The sequence below is a fragment of the Trachemys scripta genome, chromosome 8 (assembly GCF_013100865.1).
Source record: "Trachemys scripta elegans isolate TJP31775 chromosome 8, CAS_Tse_1.0, whole genome shotgun sequence".
NCBI classification, from domain to species: Eukaryota; Metazoa; Chordata; order Testudines; family Emydidae; genus Trachemys; species Trachemys scripta.
The window spans coordinates 79,889,697-79,913,155 of NC_048305.1; the positions used below are offsets into that span (position 1 = coordinate 79,889,697).

The following is a 23,459-nucleotide window of genomic DNA, read 5'->3' on the forward strand; positions in this document are numbered from 1 at the left end:
CAGTCACCTGCCATGTTAGTTTCACATTTTTTATTTATTTCACTCAGTTTTGCAATTCTGACTTCCTTTGATTAACACTTCCCAGAGTGGGGCAGTGCTGGCAGTATTAAGCTTGGAAGTTAACTAATATGATTACTGCCCACTTCCATTTTATTTTTAAATGCTGTTTTAATTTTCCATTCACCAGTCCAAATCAGGAAATTACACTGGTGTGAGGAGAGAATGGGGAACCAAATGTGTTCATTCATAAGGACAGCTGTAGCTATAGGCATTCAACTGAAGTAAATTACAATAGCACTATATGTACCAGTCAAATCCATAGAATAAAATCCAGTAACAGAATGACTACTCAGGCTTTGCAGATATAATTGGTTATTCTATTAAAACCATTGAGACGACCAAGCACTTTTAGATACTTTGGTTGATGGCTCAATGTTCTAGACAGAAACCAGTTTCTGAGAATGTACCATTTTGGGGAATATACCATTTTTGCTCAAAGCTTTTGCAAACCAGGAAGAATAGAGGCTAAATCTATTTGTCAGAAAATGGATAAATTCCAGAATTAAGTTAGCACACTAGAAAAATAATCAAGTAAATCACAGGTTTAATAGCTTAATGGAAAAATTTGATATAAAGGAATTAAGTTTATTGTCCGCCTCAGAATTTTTTTTATCAGATCCATATGTCTTGGAGAATTATGGAGTTATTCAACAAGTAAAAACTTCTAAATGCAAACCTTAGTTAATTTCCTGATGCAGATAAGTTGATTTATCTGTCTTTGAAGCCACATGCAAACATTGATACATGCAATGTTCGAGTCATGGTGATTGAAATAATACTGCGGTCACTGAATTATTAGCAGTTCAAAAACCTTTCTTTATACCAGTGTGTTCTGACTCAGTTAGCCCTCTAGGGCAGTCTCTTCAGGTCACATTCTAAACACTTTGGGGTCTGTTCTGAAGAAGTTTGATCCATGTGTCTCTCACTGCCTAAGTTGTTGTTGTTGGTTGTTGTGTCTGACTGGGATAGTGCAAAGCAGCACTACCACCATCCTTTAACCCTGCATATCAGCAGATGGCAATCCAAGTGCTCAACAACAGTGCCATAGTCAGCAGACCTCCTCTTGCCTCTGCTCCATGGAAAGGGAGAAGGATTGCTGCAGAGGAGAGTGATGCAGGGAACCTCCTCCATAATGGAAAGTCCATTGTGCTTCCTCGCTTGGTGGTTTAAAGGCGGAATTGTCTCGCAAGCAGGAGGGAACCTGTAACCCCTGTCTCAGCAGTCCAGAAGGGAATGAAAGGGAGGGCTGCCTTCCAGTAGCCAGAGGTTGTATGGGAGAGTGGATTGCCACCAACCCCCACAATGGGTGAGAAACCTGGTAGGACCGGCAGTTATTGGGACAGCCCCAGTAGAAGCTGAGAGGAGAGCACGGATTATGGGACCTCACGGAGGGCCCCCTCTTCCTCCAGAGGCTTTATCCACCCATAGGTCAGCTGGAGGAGGCGGGGAACCAATTGGTCCCTCGCTCTCCCCTTTCATTAATTTAAATCCTAGACGTGCTCAGCTTATGGGATGAGTTCTATTCTTCCATGAGATCAAGAAATAAATGGAAACTTTCTTTAAAAAACATGGACACAGTTTTAACCTTCCTGTATTCAATAACATAACTGCAATCTCCTAACAAATTGGATGAAAGTCCAGTGGGAAGTCTAGTTGCTTAGTTGGAAGTTACATAAAGCAGTGCAAATGTGTCAACCAGAATACTTCACACTTATTCAGTGCCTTTCACCTCAAAGTGCTTCATAGACTGGTCACGGAGCACCATTGAAGGGCAGCCACCTTAGGCATGCAGATCTCAACCAGTGCTTTGTGCATCACATCATCTAATGTGACTAAGGGGCAAGGAGGTGAATTTTTGCCAAGCCCATTATGTCCAGCTTCTGTTACTACAGAAAATGCTCTGAATTCTTCAATGCTCATGAACAGCAGAAAAGACACATGATCTTTTTAAAAAGATCTTGTTTGGCAAAAGTCTCCTCTCTCCCATATAGTAAATTGCATAGAACCCAGTTTATCTAATTCAAAAGAATGAAAGTGGAATTAACCTATAGTGCTACAGATTTTAGAGCTTAGAAGTATAAACCATGAGGCTTTACCCTTTGTCAGGGTAGAACAGTCCCAAATGCAAGTTTCTCCTTTCCGGTCAAGAGTGTGAAATCAATCAGATGATGCTTCTGAGGAGGTGGAAGGTTGTGCCACAATCAAAGGCATACAAGGAGAAAAATAAACACACACATGACTGTGTGCTACTGTAAAAGTCTGAGATAAACTGTATAGTGGTCAGCAATACCACTGGCATCCTTAGCTCTCTCGTGGATCTTGGTAATTCTACTAGATTGTGTGGTGGCTGGGGAAAAAAAGAGTGGAAAAAACTAGAGAAACGCTACCAAGTGACAAAACAGCTCCACTCCAAAAGAATGATGGACAGTGATGATTTTCCTAAGCATAGCCAACACTTCCCTTAGCGATGCTAGCTCCCTCCCTAAAGTTAATTAGGATAAGTGATTTTTTTTTTTTAAACAGTGTCATGCTGGTGCCAACAGAACCTCCATTTGCTGACTGATCACTTTAGCAGAATCTAGCAGCACAGTGGCAACGATCATCCTGCATGTCCCAAAAGGATGGTGATGAAACTGAGAGGGGCAAAAGAGAGAGAGAAAATTTCTAACAGTTTAATTCAGATTGTCACAGGGGTTTAGAGGACTAGTTCTGTGAATCTTGTAGACTCCCACTCATCCTCTGCTTTACCTCCTTGTACCAAGGCCCTTGGTGTTATCTGTGAGCTTTAGCATCCTGTCTTGACACCTGCCCACTTTTTGCTGGCCTATAAATTGGTTGATGCTTAAAATGACAGTTGGGTGAACTCGGTCAATTTAAAGCATTACATATTGACACACAATTAGGAACAGGCCCTTCTGCTCCTTATCATGTCTTAAATATTTTCCTTCATTTCTGTCTTAGAAACTTGTCCAGACGAGTCTTAAGTGCGTTGATGTTTCTGATGTATTTGCTATCTTGTAACTGAAGTTAGGTTGGAAGGCGTGGATCTTCAGCCCTAGCCAGACAATATTCTTTCTTGGGTTTTGCCCAGGTTTCTGCAGAAAGACTGTACTGATAGTGTTGAATGAGGAACAGACTGGTTTCAAGGTACACCCTTTATTATGAACCCAAACTACTTAGAGAAATGAGGTAATAAACTTCCTACTCTGTGCAGCTGCAGCCTCTCGCTGCCCTGTTCTGGGCTTCTTTTGTTTCTGCTCCAGCAGGAAATGTATCCCATGAGGCCAAAGATTGCATCTGGAATGTACAGGCAGTTTAACCATCTTTTCACTTCCTGGAGGACTTATGCTGTAGCTTAATTTTCCTTTTTTACATCCCTTTTTAAAAAAATGTTCTGACTTAACTAAAACACTATCAAGATATTAAAATTACCATAACTAACATAACTTTTTAGGTTGCCTCAATACAACCAAATACTTCTAGAGCATTTGAGCAATCTTCATGATATGCTTCATTACAAACCCTCTTTAGTCAAATTCTTCTCTGTAACAAGATGTTGAGTCTCAAGGCTTGTCTACACGACGTGGCAAAGCATGCCACAGGGTAAAGCACATTCTAACATGTGCTCTAACTGCCCTGCGTTGACCTGGTATGCTCTAAAAGATACACAGTTCATGTTAACGTAGTCCTGTTTGAAGCAGGACTATTTCAATGCAAACTAGGTATCTTTTAGAGCATGCTAGCAGGGTTTACACAGGACAGTTGGAGCATAACACATTAGAATGCGCTTTACAAATCACACCGCTATAGTGAGCTTGCTGATGCTATATAGACAAGCCCACAGGGTCAACTTGTGAATTGTTTTCCAGTTGTATGTCTGCTCTCACTTAATTTGTCTGGCCAAGTTATCCCCCTCCTTTTTTATATCTACAAATACTAAGGGGTGAACCCAATCTGTTGGTTTTTCTAGTCTCTAAATACCCGTTGCTGTCACATTTTGCAGCTTAAGGCTTGTGGAACTTTTCATGTAGCATGTACCACGGGTTCTGCATCTCCTCTTAACTGTATCTTGTACATTACTGGGAGACACCCACTCTTTGTGAATACATCTTCATATGATGCTATTGATACACTTTTCTACCCCGATATAACACGACCCGATATAACACGAATTCGGATATAACACACTAAAGCAGTACTCCGGAGGCGGGGAGGGGGAGGAAGGGGCTGCGCACTCCAGTGGATCAAAGCAAGTTCGATATAATGCAGTTTCACCTATAACGCGGTAAGATTTTTTTGGCTCCCGAGGACAGCGTTATATCGAGGTAGAGGTATATTTACATATCTGGATTTGTGTTGGCTTTCTATCCGTCTGTGGTAAATATCCTCTTAACAAGACCAAGCACCTCACATATGGGCAGACCCAAGACTGGTTTTTGGCCTCCGTACCACCACAAACTCTTGTTATATCATTTCTCCTTTGTATTTAAGCGTTAGCATGCACTTGCCCTGCACTGGAATTGTTGCTTTTATAGTCTTTCAGAGACATTGACTCTTCCACTTACATCTCTCTTTCAGTTTCTGTTATTACATTTATTTGTGCTCCAATGTCTATCTTGGATGTGACGTTAATTAGCCAATCTTTCCTGCCTTCTCTGCACATTTTAGCATAATGGTTGGGCTTATTACAGTTCCTACATATTTGATTGAATGTTAGGCATTTCCTATACGCATTGTGGTTGCCACATTGTTGGCATTGTTTTCTGTCTTCCATATTTTTGTCCTTGGCCAGTTTAATTTCTGTGAACATTTCCCTTGCTTGGTTAACTGTCTTACTATCTGTCATGCTCTGTGCTTTCTCTGGGCTTTTTATTTGTGTTTCTGTTTGTTCTGCTGCTTAGCATATACATTTTGTCCTTTCTAGTATCAGCTCCATCTCCCCTTAGTTATCGTTCAGACTTTTTTTTATTGTTGCACACCAGGACAATCTGGTCTGAGTCTTTTTATTCCATATTCACAGGACTGACTTTTTAGTTTTGATTCTGTAGTTAACTCCTCTATAGTTTTCCCCTTCATACTATGTAGGATCTTACTGATGAACAGAGTGGTGTCAAGATAAAACCTTTACTCTGAACAGAATCTCATCCGAAGAAGTGGGCTGTAGTCCACGAAAGCTTATGCTCTAATAAATTTGTTAGTCTCTAAGGTGCCACAAGTACTCCTGTTCTTCTTTATACAGAAATGAGATAACTGACTTATTACTAACCTGTGTAGCTGTAGCCTGAGTGCCCTGTACTCTGCCCCAGAGAGAAGAGTAGATAGTTTGGTTTCCTGTGACAATGTTTATAAGAAGTGTAGCATCTCTACACTTCCTGGAAGGCTTACTCTATAGCATAGAAGGTATGTAGTCAGCAGAGCAGTAAGTAGTATAATTCTTTGATAAAGTATGTGTCATTTGGAGGTACGTGCTTCAGCACTTGTGAAGGGAAAGCAGTTCTGTCCGTGGATAAATCGGAGTTGAAGACAAGGTATGAAATTTGATAAGAGAGGCAATCGCTGCAACAGTTGCTGGTGTGTGCTTGCTGATGCAATTCTCCTCCTCCAGAAAATTGGCTCTTTGTACCAGGCTCTATGTTAAACATCACCAATCTTCCTTTATTTATAACTTTTATTAATTTTCACTTTCAAGGTTGTTTGGGGGATTTGCTGGTCTGAAACACAGTTTGAAACTAACCAGAATTTGGAAGGGTGGAGAGAATGTCTTTCCCTCTACAACCACACTTAAGGTAAAATGAGAATATACCTGTATCTTGTCAATTATTGCTTATAGCAATGCTGCACAGATAGACCTCCATAACAAGGTACCATCAGGCTGACAATTGGCTTTGCTGGGCTTGGGGTAAGAATGGATCAGTCTTTAAACCGTCTATCCTAAAAGTGAACTTTGGTTTAGTTGGTATGTACCTTAGGACTGTGGTATAAATTTGGTTACTTTCTCCTGATGCTGGTGGATCCTCCTTTGGCTTCAGAATAGTTAGCTCTGTGACCGGGTACATGCCTATATCATGCAATTTCTAGCAAAGGGCTATTCTCAAGTGGAGAATCTTAGACCAGGAAACTGATCCATATCACAGATGTATTTGGTCTCTATTAACATGAGTATACAACACGATCTCTTAGCAATGTCCTAGTAGTCTTTCAAAAGGGTCTAGACAGGGGACTTGAAGGGAGCAACTTGAACCTTCATGTGACTTCCAGTAAAATGTAGGCCTGGTTGCTGGGCTTTTATACTGAAATACTTGAGAGTATCTGAGTTTCTGGAATTGAGAATAAAAAAAAAAAAAAATCAAACTTTTTTTTTTTTCTCCCGTAGAAGCTCAATATCACTGTGCTGGCTTAGAGACAGCCTTTGTCATTAACTTTTTTATTCAGTATCACTGCACTGCCAGCCATTAGAAATGGTCTCTTATGAGGCTCATGACTCACTGTCAAGGATAAATGATTAATGGGTTCCATCTATTTTAAAATCTTTCCTAGAAAAATAAAAAGAGTTTATTCTGCAACTTTACCCATACACTTAATTTGGAGTTTCATATTTTTTCCCAAGAGATTGACCTACACTTCTAAATTGAGTCTGAATCTTCCAGAGGATTTTTTTCATTGGTTAGATGGTCAATTTAAAGTTTTATTTAGAAAGCAGCAGAGCTCAGGGAATCCAGACTTTTTATTTTATTTTTTGTTTGGTACTTCAAAGACTGGATTTGCAGCATCCGTTGCATGCTGGATCTTAACTTGCACTCAGCCTTCACAAGTGATGGTACAGTTCACTGACTGTAATCCTAGTATGTTCTTGCAGAATCTTGGGCTTTCGAGAAGAGGCCTCAATCTGTGGTCTGCCAAGTGCCTTCCGTGGTAAGGAGACAAGAGGGTGAGGTAATCTCTTTTATTGGACCAGCATCTGTTGGTGATAGAGACTAGCTTTTGAGCTTACACAGGCCTGTACTTCTCTGAGTAGTCTCATTTACTTCAATTTCTGCATTTTTGACTTCTAATTCTCTGTTTTAGAAACTAGTTTAGATGTATCTCAATTGTTAACACATCCAATATGTCTGTTACCTTAATCACTACTTTACAAGAGTGGACAGTTCACATGAATAAGGCAAGCAGGGTTTGGCTCTTAAAGTCCTGGACAACAGAAAATGAAATGGCGTATTCATTGGTTTCTAGCATACATTGAGTTTCTGTATGCTTTACTGCACCTGTCCGTGTAACATTAATGATTTTTAGTGAGATCATATTAGAATTTACTCTTACTTCCAAGATTTTTTTTAAATGTTTTTTGTTATATTTATTTCTGTGGAAGCTAAACTTAAAAGGGAAGTGGTTCAAAATGGTTTGATAGAAGATTTCAGTTCTGCCTGTCTTCATGTACTTTGGTTTTAAAAATTTTATTAATTTTGCCTTACCACCAAACCCTTTACACTAAATAATTTAGACGTTCTGTAGTTCATAAAACATGCAGTGTGAGCAGCTCAGATGCAAGGTCCTTTTCCGCTTTCTGCTAAGATGAAGCCTCTTTCATCATGTGTAATCTTTGTTGGGAGAAAAGATGCATACAACTCATTTTGAGAGCCTTTAATCCACATTCTAGTACGTCCTCTAGAAACACACATGTAACTAGAATTGTGTCTTGTATGTTGGTGTGAGATAAAAATCCTCTTCTGTCTCGTCCTTAATCCCATTAAACAGATCTGTTTTATTCTCTCACCCCCTTTACCCTTTCAGGGCTTAATCTGTTGCTTCTGTCAGTCTCTTCTGCTATGTTGCTTTCTGAAGCAAGTGTTTTTGGGATTCTAGCAATACCATTCTTTTGTGCTCATTTGTTTCTGAGTACTTCTGTGGTATTTCCTCTTCCTTCACTCGTGCTAATCCTATGATTGTTGTTGTTCTACGTGAAACTTCTTTGTTTTATAATTCTTTGACACTTGTTGAAAAAATGTATATGAGCCCCTGCTCTGGCAGCAGACAGACTGTCTCACTTTAAAATACACTCTCTCCACTGCCCTTTCGGTGCCAATATGGGGTGGGGGGAAAAGAACCTCCAGACTATTAGACAAACACAATATTTGGAGGAATAGCACAGATTCCAGTTGCATTCTGAACAAATTCACAAGCTCCAGACCTTCCCTCTCAGCAAGCCAAATGGTGAATCCAGTGCTTAGGCAGAGTGCTCAAAACACTGACTTCTCTTTATTAAAAATAAACATGCACAAACTGTAATTTATCCCAATACCATTTTTTTCCCTTGCCGATTTCTCAGACTAACACTAAAGCAGGCATTCAGACTCGACTGCAGACACACAGCCTGACTCCACTGAGAATATTACAGGAAATGACCACATCGGAAGCTTTAATCTACATTACTCCCTTCACTTTCAAAGTGTTCCATGGTTTTGGTGGCACAACAAATCCAGGGAGACAGTGTCAATGGTTCTGTATTATTCTATTTGCTTAGGCTTCCTTTTCTCTGTCATGACTTTGCTTTGTAAATAGTGTGTAACTGATCAGAATGTTAAATGACCTGAGGCATGAGTCATTCAAATAGAGTAGAGCCTTGATTATCCAAAGGTCACTGTAGTGCATGTAGACATCCATGCAGAAGTCTCCCTGAGCTTCCTGCTTTGGGGAAGCTGCCCACACTCCCTGCCAGTTCTTATGAGATAGTTAAAGATGTTTTTTAAAAAGGAACACATCTCTATTCAAACTGAGAAGAGTGGGAGGCAAAATCTCACTTATCCAACCCCAGGGATATCACCTGGCTTTGGATAACAGTAGACGTTGGCCAGTCAGGATTCTATTATAATTACATTATGATGCTCCAATTAACTTTCCTATCGATCTACACATGCATCGTTTGTAGCAATAAATTTGAGGGTGGGGGAGAGGAAGAAGATGGCTATGGATACGACTCTGTTTGGATAACTAAGTCATGCCAAAATTAAACAAGTTTGTGTAAAAGAGCTTGGTCAAAATTAACTTAAAGTAGTTCTGTACATCGGGAATATTTTTGAGAAGGTAACAATCAAAATATGTACATAAACTACATCTTGCGTTCTAGCACTACATTGTATTAACACAAGGCAACTGGTCACTTTTTTAGTTTTTGGTTATTTTGATTCACTACTTTAGCAAAACCCAAGTTAAAAGTTAAATATAGCTCTCTAGAGACTAATGAACAACTCCCAGGTGAGTTTTTATAGAGTCTGTTTTTATACATTGCAGCAGATATCCAGTATGTAGCACTCTTTTACAAAAAGACTCTTATGTATCCTGTTTTTAGGAGGCTGTGTGGGTTAAGGATTAATAGTTAATAAAGAAGTGACCATCCAACTCTGTGTCTATTTAACGCCAACCTGAGTTCTTTGGCAAAATTAAATTCTGTCTCAGCTGGCCAGTGTTGAATATTGTGAAACAAATATTTATAATTTGACACTGTTAGAGGTGTTTTGTTTTGGTGATTTTTTTATTATTATTATTATTTATTTTTCTGGAGGGCTCAGAACAAGGACTGTCATGGAAACTGAATAACATATCACTTCTCCACCCCCATAAAATGGGTGGTCTTTCCAGACAAGTATTGAGGTGAGGTGTGTGTTTGTAACTTTTTTTATTATGGTATGTATTCTCCTTTCTGAGTCACAGACTAGTACTGTGGAAAATGTTATTTCCATGAGCGCACAAGTTTCCATCTAACTGGAGAGGTAAAAGTGTTCAGGAAGGAAATCTTACCTTTTATCCCAAGTTCAGAAAAAGCAAAGTGTAACTTTTTTATTTACTTTAAATGTTGGCAGGAAACTCTAGTCTGTGACCTTTATTAAAATGATAGACTTGTCTAGCCAATAGTATAATGATACTTTTCTGTTGATTTTTAAAAGAATCTTATGGGGATTTGCCTTACTGAATATCCAGATACCTGGCTGAATGTTTCTGACCTCATGGTTGTTCTAGAAGGCAGTAAAGATGCTAGATCCTAAGAGGTATCTTGTTCTGCCAATATTGCCCAGCACAGAAGAGCACTGTGTACTGCTTGTATGTTTGTGTTGGCATCATTGCCGTGGTCAGCAGCCTTTGTATTCAGTGCTGTTTAATGCACTGATTTATGCTCTTGCCATCTACTAGCTAGAGTGCTAATTATCATCTCCTTTTTCCAAGGTTGGGTGGGGCACAGTAGCCAGTTTCTTGGCTTAACTAAATACATAGATTGGCAGCTACGTCAAGTCCAGGCAGCCTCCACCTATTTGCTACCTATCAAAGGTATTCTGCTTGCACCGTGGGCAGGTAGGAGTGGAATGTTGGGTTTCTAGCCTGGCTGGGTTCTTGCTGCCAATTAAGGTACTACGGGGTTGGTCCTGCTAGTGCCTGCCCCAGACAGTAAGATGAGCTAGCAGGAAATCCACTCATCCTATGCACCCCTAGAATACTAATAGCTCTCCTAAAATGTGTAGTAATAGACATTGCTGCAGTTGCCAGTGTTCAGTATGATCTAGAAAACTGGCTAGAACTATCAATAGAGTATTGACATCAATACTCTGTGCACGTTTTTGCAGATGGTGAAGTACAATGTCAGTTAGCCTGGTCAAAGTGAAGTGTTGTGTGGTGATTGCTGTAGCCCTGAAGACTCAATACCCAACAACAGGGGTTCTCAACCTTTTTTCTCTCTGAGGCCCCCCTCAACATGCTATAAAAACTCCAGGGCCCGGTGTGGAGGGGGGGAACCTCGGGGCATGGGCCTTGGGCATAGGTGTCATTTGATGTCTATGGGGGGGAGCAGGGGCCAGCAGGGCTTGAGCCACCTTCGCATGGCAGGGTCAAAGGAGGGAGTGCCACCTCCACCCCGACTCACCTCAGCAGGCCACCCAGCCTCTTTGGGATGTGGGATGGGGGGGTGCAACCAAAAATTATAACTCAAAGGTGGGGAGCTTAGCTCAAAACGTTTGAAAACAGCTTAGGGTGCAGGGAAGGGATACTAGGGCCTGTATGCTGGGAGGACTCCCCTGCAGTCCCTGTTTCTGGAGGTGTCTGCCAGCCATGGAACCAGGTTTCCCCACCCAGGGGGCTCTTACCAGCTGCCTCAGTGGGAGCAAAGGGGGCTGGGAGCTAAGGAGCACCAGCAGGAGACCAGGGAACGCTGCCACTGCCTGCTCCATGGTACCAGCCAGAGCAGCAGAGGCTGCCTTGCACTGCCTGGCTCTGGCTTCCTGCCTCTGATCTGGCCACGGGGTGGGGAGAAGAGATGGGGGCGGGGGAGGTGTGGAGCTGCTCCCAGGACTGCCGTGCTCTTGTGCTGCTGTTGGGGGGGGGGGGGGGAGAAGGGGAGTACCCTCCATGTCCTCAACTCTGCCATGGGCTCAGGGCTTCTGCCCTACAGGAAGCACCAGGGCTTGGGGCTCCAGGCTTCAGCTCCAGGCTTCAGCACTGCAGGGGGCCCCACAGCCCCCTTGAAAGGGCTCATGGACCCCCAGTTGAGAACCGCCGCCCTACAATATTGTTTTCTTAAGCAGGGAAAGAAATGTCAAGTAATATTAGATTCTCTCCTAATTTAAGATTCTCTTAGCTGTGATAGTTTGGTGTGAATTCCTTAAATATTTAACGAACGTGTGTGGGGGGGGGGGGAAGTAGGCTGTCAATGACACTGTAAGCAGGTGACTTTCCCACTGGTCTATGTAGGGTCAAATTTTATCCGGTTACTAAGAAATGAATTTAAAAAAATGAAGTCCTGTCCAAGCCCTTTCCCAGGCTTGGCTGATCCTGGGGTTCCAAGTTCAGGGCTGTTTAGTTAACCCTCTAGGTCTTCTCCCCAAATCCCACCTTGTCTGGGCTCTTATTTCATCCAGTTGGATGTCCTCCCACCAGGCTTAATCAGCCTGGCAGATGATGCAGTGCAGGGACACCTGTATGCAGGACAGAACATTCACCCCTTTTGCCCTGGCTCAGTGTGTTCTTTATCCATCCCATCACAGGCACTGCAAAATATTTTGCCATTACAGTAAAGAAAAGCATTTTGTTTGCTGAAAACACAGTGATTGCTATTTTAGGCTTAGACATTTATTTAAACTGAGGAATTTTATTTTTAGTCAGCAAATCAGATTAACCATATTAAACAGTGTCTGCATTCTGTAAAACAGAAACTTCTTGAGAAGAATACACATCAGCCATGATGAAGCATGTTGAAAACAAACTTCTGAAAATGACTCTTATGAAGGACTAGCAATGAGTACTTGGGCAGCAGAGTTTTGTTACATCAAGAGCCTTGCAGAAAAACCTGGAGAAGCAAAGCGTCCCAGACAATGCTATGGAAGATGGATTTGCTGGAGGCTGATAAAGATCCGTCTTGGCACAAGGAAATTGATGGCAGCTCCTAACCTGCTTCTGTTGTAGAGGATGTGGGCTTTGGCCAAATCTTTCCAAATAACAGTGTAGCCAACTCTCATGAAATTGTTTTCCTTAAAGCCCCAGCTCCTGGGGTCAAGTGGATATATGATGATTTCAGCCTTAATTCTTAAAGAGAAAGTAAGTTTCTAGCCCAATGTGGATGTGGAGAAATCTTCAAAATGCGACCCAATGCACCCTAACGGCTCAAATAGCAGAAGACCAAAAGAATACAAAATCTATTATTTTTACATAATCTCATGATTTTAAAGCCAATTTCGTGATTTTTGGTGAGTCTGACTCATGATTTTTGAACATTTGGGGTTGGCAATATTGATAATATGATACGAAGTGAGTTTGCTTGAAAATACTGTCCGTATTAAAGACAACACAATAATTTATTCAGTCAGAAGGGACAAGTTCACAAAAGAAGTAGTACTCTTCTCTGCCCTGTTTCCCTTGGTTGCACAGCTCATTGTATCACTAAAGAGTCAAAGATCCTTTGCTTTGCATTTCTAGTCCGTAAACGGCAGACACACAGGAACTATTTCAGATGTTTTTCCAGGTAGGCTTGATAAATGGCCGGTTGCCAGGAATAACTCTCATCGTGTTATCTGAAATAATGCCATGAAAATGCTGAGAGCATTTTTGGACGTAAAAGTATACAGTTTAGGCTGCTTTGCTAGGGTTACCATATGTCTGGGTTTTCCAAGACGTTGCATCTTTTTTTGAGCCTCTCTCCTCGGTCCAGGCGGATATTTCAAATAACAGGAAATGTCTGGGGCTTTTGCAGCGCAGATGCTGCAGCTCAGAAGGAGCCCCGATTGGTCTGCTTCCCAGTTGGTCCCTCTCCTGCATTGGCAGCTGACTGACCCATTCCCCTGAAGCCACAGCTGCCAGATCCCACCCACCCAGACCCTGGTTCTCAGCCCTGGAGATGGGGTCCCACAGGGAGGCACTGACTGACAGCTGTTGCTGCGTCTGGGCCACAGTGACAGGGAGTGACATTGCCCCCCACCTCCAGTGAGTACCTCTGCTGCAGGTACCCCTTCCCACTCCCCTGATTGTACCTCCCCAGCTCCTCCCCCCGCAGGGTCCTCTATTTTGGGAACCTGAAATATGGTAACCCTGTGCAACTTTGTCTACACCCTGCAACTTTGGATAAATGATAGAGGTTGGGTGTTTTTGTTTTAGAATCAAGGCTTCATGAGAAACATGAATGCAATGAACCAGATGCTGGATCATCCATTTTAAACATCATCTGCAGCTGTTTCCAAAAGCTCTGTGAGCTGCAAAGCTGCCTGGTTGTGAACTGGGATTCTCTGGAGATATCGAGATGGAATTCCACATCCTTTATTACAGAAAGCCTTGTGTAGAAAGTGATCAGAGACCACTGCTGTACTCAAACAAGACAAAGAGTCTGAGGGGAGCCTGTGATTCAAATTCTTGCAAGGTATTTCCTCTGAAGGTGCAAGAAAAGCTCTTGATGCTTACACATCTATTTTGGTGCCAGTTATTTGGCTCTGATGTTCAGCTTGTCATGGAAGAGCCTGAGCAAGGCATCAAAGCTATGGGAATGGGGGATGGGGAGGCGGAGGAGAATCCTTGTCCTCTTCTGTCTGAGTATTTTAATGATGTAGCATCTAAAGAAGAGAGATGTTGCCGTTTGCATGCTGGATCCTTCTTTTCATTCAGCTCAGAATTTCATTACTGTGCTATGGCCACTGCATGTGGGATGGCTGAAGGGTTTCAGAAAAAGAAAAGTGAGAGAAGATAAAATTAATTTTATCCAACCTCTGATACAAAGAGCCTCATTCCAAACTAATATATCTTACTGCTGGGAAAAGGCTGTCTCTCAAGCTCCATTAACTGCAAACGGTAGGGAGTCTGAGCTAGTGCTGTCCTTCCTGAGCTTACTTTTTCCATGCGTGGCCTTTCCATTTTCCCAACCGGGCTTTATCTTCCTCAGGGCTCTGTACCCGGGAGGCTTGTTGGTGTAGATGTGAGGTGCCGCCAGAAAATGCAGAAAGGCTTTTGTGTTTTTCGAACTGTAATCCATTCGCACTCCATTTTAAGGAGTAATGGCACTACTTGTAATTCTACACCAGGTTTTCAGATTTTAACCTACTTTCCACTGCACACAGTTTCCTGAAGCTCTCTCTACAGGAGTTACTCCACACAACTCAAGCACCTTTGCCAGATATGCTTTAATGTAGTTTTTAAATATGCTGCTGATGTTTCTAAAACTAAGCAATGTTCCTATTGAAGCTTTTAAAACCATTGAATTGTATTGCTAGGAGAAGCTACGTGAATATAGGAATTTTTTTTTAGTAAAACAGTAATTTTATATAAATTGTATAATGTCGTATCCAGACTTGTATTTATACACGACAGTATTTTTAGGTAAGTATTTGGCATCACATGCCAAAAGTGGATTTATCACATCCCTACTGAATTTCATGCAAAGAAATATTGATCTGGTAAAAGGTTGACTCATAGTTAGGCCTCACAAACAGTAGGAAAGAAAAGGAGAAACAAATCCTTAACCCCTTCGTGATTTTTTTTTTTTAAATGCATGTCTGATCATTTTTAAATTAAAAGAAAAAACTTTGTCTCATTCAGTGCTAGAAGCAGTGCGTTCAATCTGGGATATAGCCTACATTTATCCGTCAAAGAAATATGAACATTGGCAAGACATTTTGAGAAGTCATTCTAGCTTAGAGCAGCCACAAGTGCAGGCAGTCAGTGTGAGCTGCTTAAGAAAAATGTGTAATTAGATACAAGATTTAGTTCATGCTAGGGACCTGGAATGAAGTGAAAGATCAGAATGCTATTGAAAGATGGCCTCTGGGGGTGATGTAATATTTGGATCCCAGAGGCAGAACTTGTTTTTAAAAAATACTTTTATCCTTTTTAAGGAAAAGGATGACTAAAAAGTGAAATCATGTCGGTCTGCCTCAGATAAGGCAAATGAATAAATAGGGCTTACTCCTGCAAGGTAAGCACATGCTTAACTATATTTATTTATTTAGCACATTTATAGTAAGCACATGCTTAACTATAAATATATGAGCAGTCCCCTTAACTTCAGTGAGACTGCTAGTGTTTAAAGCCACAGTATTTGCCACCTATCCATAGTACCTAAGTTAACAATATTGTTCAGTATGCTACGGTCTGGCCTTACATACAGTATTATCTTGACAAATATTTTTGAGATTTAGTGATTTTACTTTCATATGTTGATTAGGCGACTTATATAATCGTGGCATTTAAACAAGTGCTTGGTCAGTAATACTGTTGAATGTGTAGAGCCCTGCGCTGACATAAAATGTGTATCTGTGGATATAAATCAAATATCCATGGAACCGCGGTGCTCTACTGGGAACTGCAGCAATGAAAGCAGCAGCGTGTCGGGCCGCCGCTCGCAGGAGCCAGCACCCTGCGTGGACAGATACTCTGCTGTGGCTGTACTGCCACCAGCCCTGCCCACTGGGGCAGGCACCAGGCTCACCAGCAGCTGTCTCTGGTAGTGCTAGTGTGTGCAGGCGGCTCGCATGCCCCCAAACAGGAGTCCCTTCCATGCGGCAGTCTGCGTGTCCTGTTAGTTGAAGTTAGAAGTGCTGCCCTATTACAAGGTTGTACTGTGTTTGTAAAATCAGTAGTTTAACCACTACTTGTTAAAAGCATCTTTTATAAATCTTCTAGCAGCATGCATTGCTTAAAAAAGATTTTCAATGTTTTTTTTTGCTAACGAATTAATCTCACTGATAACAAAAACTGTATTTGTTAGGTAAATCATTCCTTTACAAGACTAATACTGGGGCTACAAGTATTTTTAATTGAGTTCCATTTGGTCCTGTGGGGAAGACAGCTGTTTTAAGATGGAGTCTGTTAGTAAGATTAACGACTTTCCTCACCAAGCCTGTTTTAGTTATACTCTGTAAAATATGACAGTGCAAATGCAAATGAGGCCCTGATCCTATAATCTAATCCATGTGGATGGGCCCTCATACCTGATCAGTGTCCCAGTTAAGTCAGTGTGGCTCTACAACGGTACATATGGAGCCTATTGCAAAGTGAGTGCCTAAATGGCAGAATATCTTCATGTACAGTAGTAGTTACTTAACAGTTCTAAAATCCCAATCCTTAAATCTCTACCATTTGGAAACTACTTATGCTCTCAAAGTCTCTTATAATAACATGTTAAGTTGTATGCTGTCCTGTCAAACACAGTAAAAAAATTGTTTTGTGTACAGAGAGTCTGTAATATACACACAAACAAAATAAAGAACATGATGAGTTACCTTTTGTAGGTGGCAGTAAGACCAGGACTAAATAAACTTTCTTTGCAAGATCTACAGTCAATTTTTTGTGACCTTAAGTTTTACCTTTTTAAAAAACTTGATTACAAAATGGAATGATAATTTATATTTAATAAAAATTGGTGGTAAAACCAGAAGTGAAATTCCAATTGTATTCAAGCTGCAGTAGTTATATCTTTATCATAGTGTTGCCTGGTTCAAGGAGATTTTAATGTAGTCTGGTCTCAGTGAGCACTTGTGAAAATGCCCTATAAAATCTAATATCAAGATAATTGGTGACAGTCCGCAATTTAATTAAGTACTTCTATCTAATCTATAGTGCACCCACCAGACTTGGTAAATGAGTGCCACTAGAATTGTATAAACAGATGACTAGTTTGTAACTCCACCTTGCAATGAAAGAGTGGTTGGTTGGCTTTTGGTTTGGTGTAAGAGAGGACTGAGGTGTTAGGTGCTGTGGTGTTTGCTTTGTTTTCTTCGGGTTTGGTTTTAAAGTTTATAGTAAAAAAGCTGATGTGAAGAGGGGTGTATTTCTATCTGAAGATAATAAACCTCTAAGGCTGGAATGGACTTTCAGGGCTAAATTACCAGCATCTCAGTTACCTATTGAAAGTGATTATTGATTTTGTTCTCTTTGATCAACAGAAGAAGAGTATAAAGAACAAAAAGAAAACAACACATACCCCAGCATGTCTTTAATACAAAATTCTTAATTTCAACAAGAAAGCAAATAGAAGCCATGGAAAAAACTTCTTAAAGGAAGGAAAGTTTGTGTGGCTTTCATAATCCGGTCTTGGGGAATGTTTTATTTTGTTCATATTTTACCTTATCCCTGTTGGCTGCTTGTGAGATCTGATCGAAAATTCCATGAGCAGGTCACATACCAGAAGGAAACTTAAAACTCTACCTTTTGGTTTTGCTGGCCTGACTGACTTTCCTCATAAGGATCCTGTTTGTTCTTTTTTAATGCAAGTAGGATCCTCTTGTATATAGAGTCATAAAACAGTGAGTACAGGTTCTTCCACAGTACAAGTTCTTCATGACTCTCCTCGTTCACTCAGATTCTAAGAATTCAAACATTTTTGAACATATTGGATTCTTTACCAGTTCCAGCCATTGATCTACTGCCAGTTTTCACTTCTCCAGCTCTGCTAAAAAAGCCAACTGTTCTGAGGTTCTGCCATCAAGAATCTGTACCTTGGCATCCAAACTGAGTTGTGTGTTGTGCTCCAAAGCAATCAATTTAGTGGTCTAAGTACAGCACTGGGAGCCAGGAATTCCTGCATTCCAATCTGCGCTCTCAGAAGTTCTCTCTCTTGCCTTGGCCAAATTACTTAGACAGAGAGGTTCATTTTCCCCCATAGCTACTGTAGAAAAGTAACCTACATCAGACATGTAGTGAGGATTAAATAATATTTTTAAAATGCTTGAAAGATATTGTATATGTGCCAGTCATTTATTGACATGGCTTCAGATTTCAGCTGCAATTGAGAAGAATAACTTACACTCAAATTACAGAGCTTAAAGATTTGATTTATCACTGATGGAGGTCGCCATCAGATCTTACCTCTTTTTAAAAAGGCATTTGCCTTTCCTTCAGGGTAGTCATGGCTCTAAGTCGGTATGGGAGCTTTTTAGTTTATAAGGCAGAGGTGGGCAAACTAGGGCCCGCGGGCCACATCCAGCCCGTGGGACCATCCTGCCCGGCCCCCGAGCTCCTGGCCTGGGAGGCTACCCCCCAGCTCCCCCGCTTGTCCTCCTTTCCCCGCAGCCTCCGCTCGCTTGCTCTGGCGCAATGCTCTGGGCGGTGGGGCTGTGAGCTCCTGGGGCAGTGCAGCTGCAGAGCCCAGCCTGACCCAGTGCTCTGTGCTGCGTGGTAGCTGCGGCAGCGTGGCCCAGTTCCAGCTGGGCGGTGTGGCTGTAGCACCGCCAGCCACTGGCGCTCCAGGCAGTGCGGTAAGGGGGCACAGAGCTGGGGGGTTGGATAGAGGGCAGGGATTGGATGGGGCAGGAGTCCCAGGGGAGGAGTGGCAGATAGGAGGTGGGGGCCGGGCCATGACCTTTCCCCTAACCAGCCCTCCATACAATTTATGAAACCCGATGCGGCCCTCAGGCCAAAAAGTTTGCCCGCCCCTGCTATAAGGGACCATTAAATTCTCTAATCTGACTTCCTGTATAACTCAGGCCATAAAACTTCACCATTACCTTGTATTGAGCCCAATAACTTGGCCTTAAAACTTCTGCAGTCCTTATGTAAGCAAAATCCCTAGGAGATAACGTCGGGGTAGAGCGGGGGTTATATGAACTCTAATCTCCTGTTCCATACTAGATTTGATTCTAGTTTCTTTTTGCAATGTTTCTGCAACTTGAAGCAGTGTATGGTCTTGGAATAAGCATCTCTTTGCGGGCTGTTCTTGGCTTAGTGCACAGGATTTTATGCATGTAAATCATCTGCATAATGTACCGTGATCAAAATAAGTAATCAGAAATCCAAGTGTGTTTTCTTTTCCTGTTGGAGCCAAAGGGCCATATATCAGTTCTTCTGCATGAAACTTTCCCTGCTAGGTTTGGTATTTGGGAAGTTGCACAGGGCAGCAGGAGAGGGATTCTTTCCCCCCAATTTTATCTCAAAGTTGTTCTGCCACTACTGGTCCTCTGGCAGGGGGCAATGGCCAATGGATTTATGTAGGGATGGATCAGGCCCCTGCATACTGTAGCACAGGGAAACCCTTGTATAGCACAGCTCATGAGCATGTGGAGGAGTGTCCCAAACAAAACAAAACAGTCCCTTTACCCTCAAGGAAAAAATCACGTAACATTTTATAAATAGACAAACCTAATAATACTCTTTAGAAATGACTAATCATCTAGAGCAGCAGTTCTCAAACTTTAGCAACCCGAGGACCCCCGTTTTGATTTAAAATTTGTCACAGACCCCCAAAGCCTTCTGCTGAACCCCAAGACCCTGTCCATACTTCCTGCCCCAGCTCCACCCCGCCTCTCCTCTTCCCCACCTCTTTCCACCCACTTCTCCGAGCGTGCCCCGTCCCTGCTCTCCTTCCCCCCCCCCGCACACGCCTCCTGCATGCCAGGGAACAGCGGCGTGCAGGAGGCGCTGGGAGGGAGGGGGAGGAGTTGATCAGAGGGGCCCGCGGACCCCCTGGAGTACCCTCGCAAACCCCAGTTTGAGAAACACTGATCTATAGTGTTTAATAGTGAGATCCTTTCTATGGGTTTTTTTTAAATGATTCTGCATAAGGTTTAATTCTCTATAATATTAGGTAGAAAGGACCTAATTCTCTGAATTCTGTAGGCCTTCCTTTTAAGGGTAGGCATGCTAACTGAAATGCTACAGCATTGCTCAGTGAATTGAGGTGAGCTGTATGTACTCTTCATTCATCAGAAGTCTAACACTGCTAGTGAGAGCTTCTATGGTGATCATGATAGATGGGGGATTTAAACCTGTTGCTTCCTTATATTTATACACGTGCACCCATGAAAATCTGAGCTACAGTGAGCTAGGGTGAATGTATCTGAAAGTCCAGACCCCATTGCAGCAAATGCTTTGGGAAAGATGTAGCTTTTTTGAAGTCAGTGGAACAAAATTGCACCAGCTGAGGATCTTGCCCATATACCCCAATGGGCCATTGTGCAGTAGTAAACCTCAGACCAGTAAGATTTTGAAGGATCAAGCCTTTAGCTAGTAACGGAGCAAATAGAGCTTCTGTCATTCAGGTGCAGGACAGGCAGTGAAGCGAAGTGGTGTCTCTAGCCTTTCCCTCTGGAAACCCAAGGGTTGGGTCACAAAGGATGACCATGAGTTTGGTCTCTGTAGTCCCTACTTGTGCACAACATGAAACAACTGTCCTTTCTGGCACAGTTGGCAATCTGGGTTTCACATGCCTGGGCTTAGAATAGCAGGTTGTTGCCAATCAGGCCCTCATGAGGAAGTTAGATATCAGGTTCTGCTTTTCGGAAGCAATAAAATTAACTTGCAAAAGGAGGAGGAAACATAAAAGATTAACAATACTGGCTCAGGCCCATACAGGTAACTAGTTACATCCACATGGAGCATCTTGTTCTATTCTATACCTCAGTTCTAGTCTAATCCTGAGCTTTTCCTAAGTGAAGACATGCCTATGGTGTTGGATTCAAAATCACACTGAATAATAACTTTGTTTCATTTAATATTAAATATGATGGGTTATTCTGAATTAATTCGTGAATGTTTGCAAAACACTCTGAAACCTTAGGATGAAAGATAAGGTGCTATGAATGTTTAAAGTTCATTGTTAGTGAGTCACAACTATAGCTGTTCATTATGACTGTTGCCAAATGTGACAGATCTCCACTGGGAACGAGGTTGAGATGACCAAGAATATTTTTATATGTGACTCAAACCAAATCTTGAACTTGGATCTCAAGATGTAGAAAGAGGCGTGTTCTAAATTACAGCACTAGTTCATTCCTTTTTGTACTATGTTTTTTTCTCTCATCGGGAGAGATTGCGGAAAAAGGAAGGGTAGACTTCTGTGGAGCTGGATTTTTTCCCCCTCTCTCTAGCACTTTCCCCCTGTTCTTATGTTAAATGGGAAAACACAGAGGGTGCAACATTTCTGTTATAGGACTAAGTGTGGATGGACATTAAGATCTATATTAAACAACTGAAGAAATTCATGGTACAGAAAAAATAAACAGAAAATAAAAATGGTTCTCCCCTATTCCATACTTTACTTCAAGTAAAATATTTTATCTTTATACAACAGGTCCTGTTTTATTTAGCGAGGGACAAGGAAGTGTTGTACTGTAACAGTTACTGTGGGTGGAAAAATGTTCTGTACTATGCTGGTCTTAGACTTCCGTAAAATATTTTTGGTCCAGATGTTAAACTGTTATATTTTTTTCAGAAGCTTTGTTAAGTTGCCAGAACGTCAGATTTTTTTTTTTTTTTTAAGGATTTTCCAAACCCCAGCTGATTATCACAACATACAGGAATCTAAACTGAGTTTTGGCTCAGAAGCATCTGACAGCTGCAAAAAATGTGTGACGGCACAGGTTCACAGAACTATCATGCAATGTCCTTATAAGGTAAAACAGTAAGTAAGTGAATTCTCTCTTGCTGCCTGATGTCACGCTGGGATTGACGTGAGCCGTTGAGTAACATGTACTGAATTTAATTAACTATGTAACTATGTAAAACAGAAATATAGGTATGGTATGTTCTGTGGCCTACATGGTAGTGATGCTTAGAAAAAAAAGATATACCAGTTATGCTAACTAAAAACCTGAAGGCAAAAAATTACATTAGGAAGGTAAATTACTGGTGAAAGAACAGGTTAAGGACTATTTAGAAAAGCTGGACATGCTCAAGTCCATGGGGCTGGATCTAATGCATCCGAAGGTGCTGAGGGAGTTGGCTGATGTACTTGCAGAGCCATTGGCCATTATCTTTTTGAAAAATCGTGGCGATTGGGGGAGGTTCTAGATGATTGGAAAAAGGCAAATATAATACCCATCTTTAAAAAAGGGAAAAAGGAGAATCTGGGGAACTACAGACTGGTCAACCTCACCTCAGACCCTGGAAAAATCATGGAGCAGGTCCACCAGGAATCCATTTTGAAGCACTTGGAGGAGAGGATGGTGATCAGGAACAGTCAACATGGATTCATCAAGTCATGCCTGACCAACCTGATTGCCTTCTATGATGAGATAATTTGCTGTGTGGATGTGGGGAAAGCAGTGGACGTGATGAACCTTGACTTTAGCAAAGTTTTGTATATGGTCTCCCACAGTATTCTTGCCAGCAAGTTAAAAAAGTTTGGATTGTATGAATGGACTATAAGGTGGATAGAAAGCTGTCTAGATCGTTGGGCTCAACAGGTAGTGATCAATGGCTCAATGTCTAGTTGGCAGCCGGTATCAAGCGGAGTGCCCCAGGGTTTGGTCCTGGGGCCAGTTTTATTAAACATCTTCATTAATGATCTGGATGATGGGATGAATTGCACCCTCAGCAAGTTCGCGGATGACACTGTGCTGGGGGGAGTGGTAGATACGCTGGAGGGTAGGGATAGGGTTCAGAGTGACCCAGACAAATTGGACGATTGAGCCAAAAGAAATCTGATGAGGTTCAACAAGAACAAGTGCAGAGTCTTGCACTTAGGACAGAAGAATCCCATGCACTGCTACTGGCTGGGGACTGACTGGCTAAGTGGCAGTTCTGCAGAAAAGAACCTGAGGATTACAGTGGATGAGAAGCTGGATATGAGTCAGCAGCCCTTGTTGCCAAGAAGGCTAACGGCATATTGGACTGCATTAGTAGGAGTGTTGCCAGCAGGTCGAGGGAAGTGATTATTCCCCTATATTGGGCACTGATGAGGCCATATCTGAAGTATTGAATCCAGTTTGGGGACCCCCTCCCCCCCCGAAAGGATGTGGACAAATTGGAGAGAGTCCAGCGGAGGGCAACAAAAATGACTAGGGGTCTGGGGCACATGACTTATGAGGAGAGGCTGAGGGAACTGAGCTTACTTAGTCCACAGAAGAGAAGCATGAGGGGGGGATTTGATAGCAGCCTTCAACTACCTGAAGAGGGGTTCCAAAGAGGATGGAGGTAGGCTGTTCTCAGTGGTGGCAGATGACAGAACAAGG

General features: G+C 41.9%; 1 protein-coding gene across 4 annotated transcripts in view; it reads left to right on the forward strand.

Moving 5' to 3' along the window:
* The window catches only part of DDAH1 (dimethylarginine dimethylaminohydrolase 1), a 143,931-nt gene that overhangs the window by 62,526 nt on the left and 57,946 nt on the right, over positions 1–23,459 (forward strand). Inside the window, exon 2 of one of the 4 annotated variants that reach the window (XM_034778844.1) lies at positions 21,767–21,899. The exons of 2 other annotated variants lie outside the window; for them this stretch is intronic. In XM_034778844.1, the coding sequence (XP_034634735.1) occupies positions 21,882–21,899 (18 nt within the window). In that variant the 5' untranslated portion in view covers positions 21,767–21,881. Of the gene's footprint in view, positions 1–13,738; positions 13,943–21,766; positions 21,900–23,459 lie in introns of those variants that run through there. One more of the 4 variants, XM_034778843.1, reaches the window with a different exon arrangement.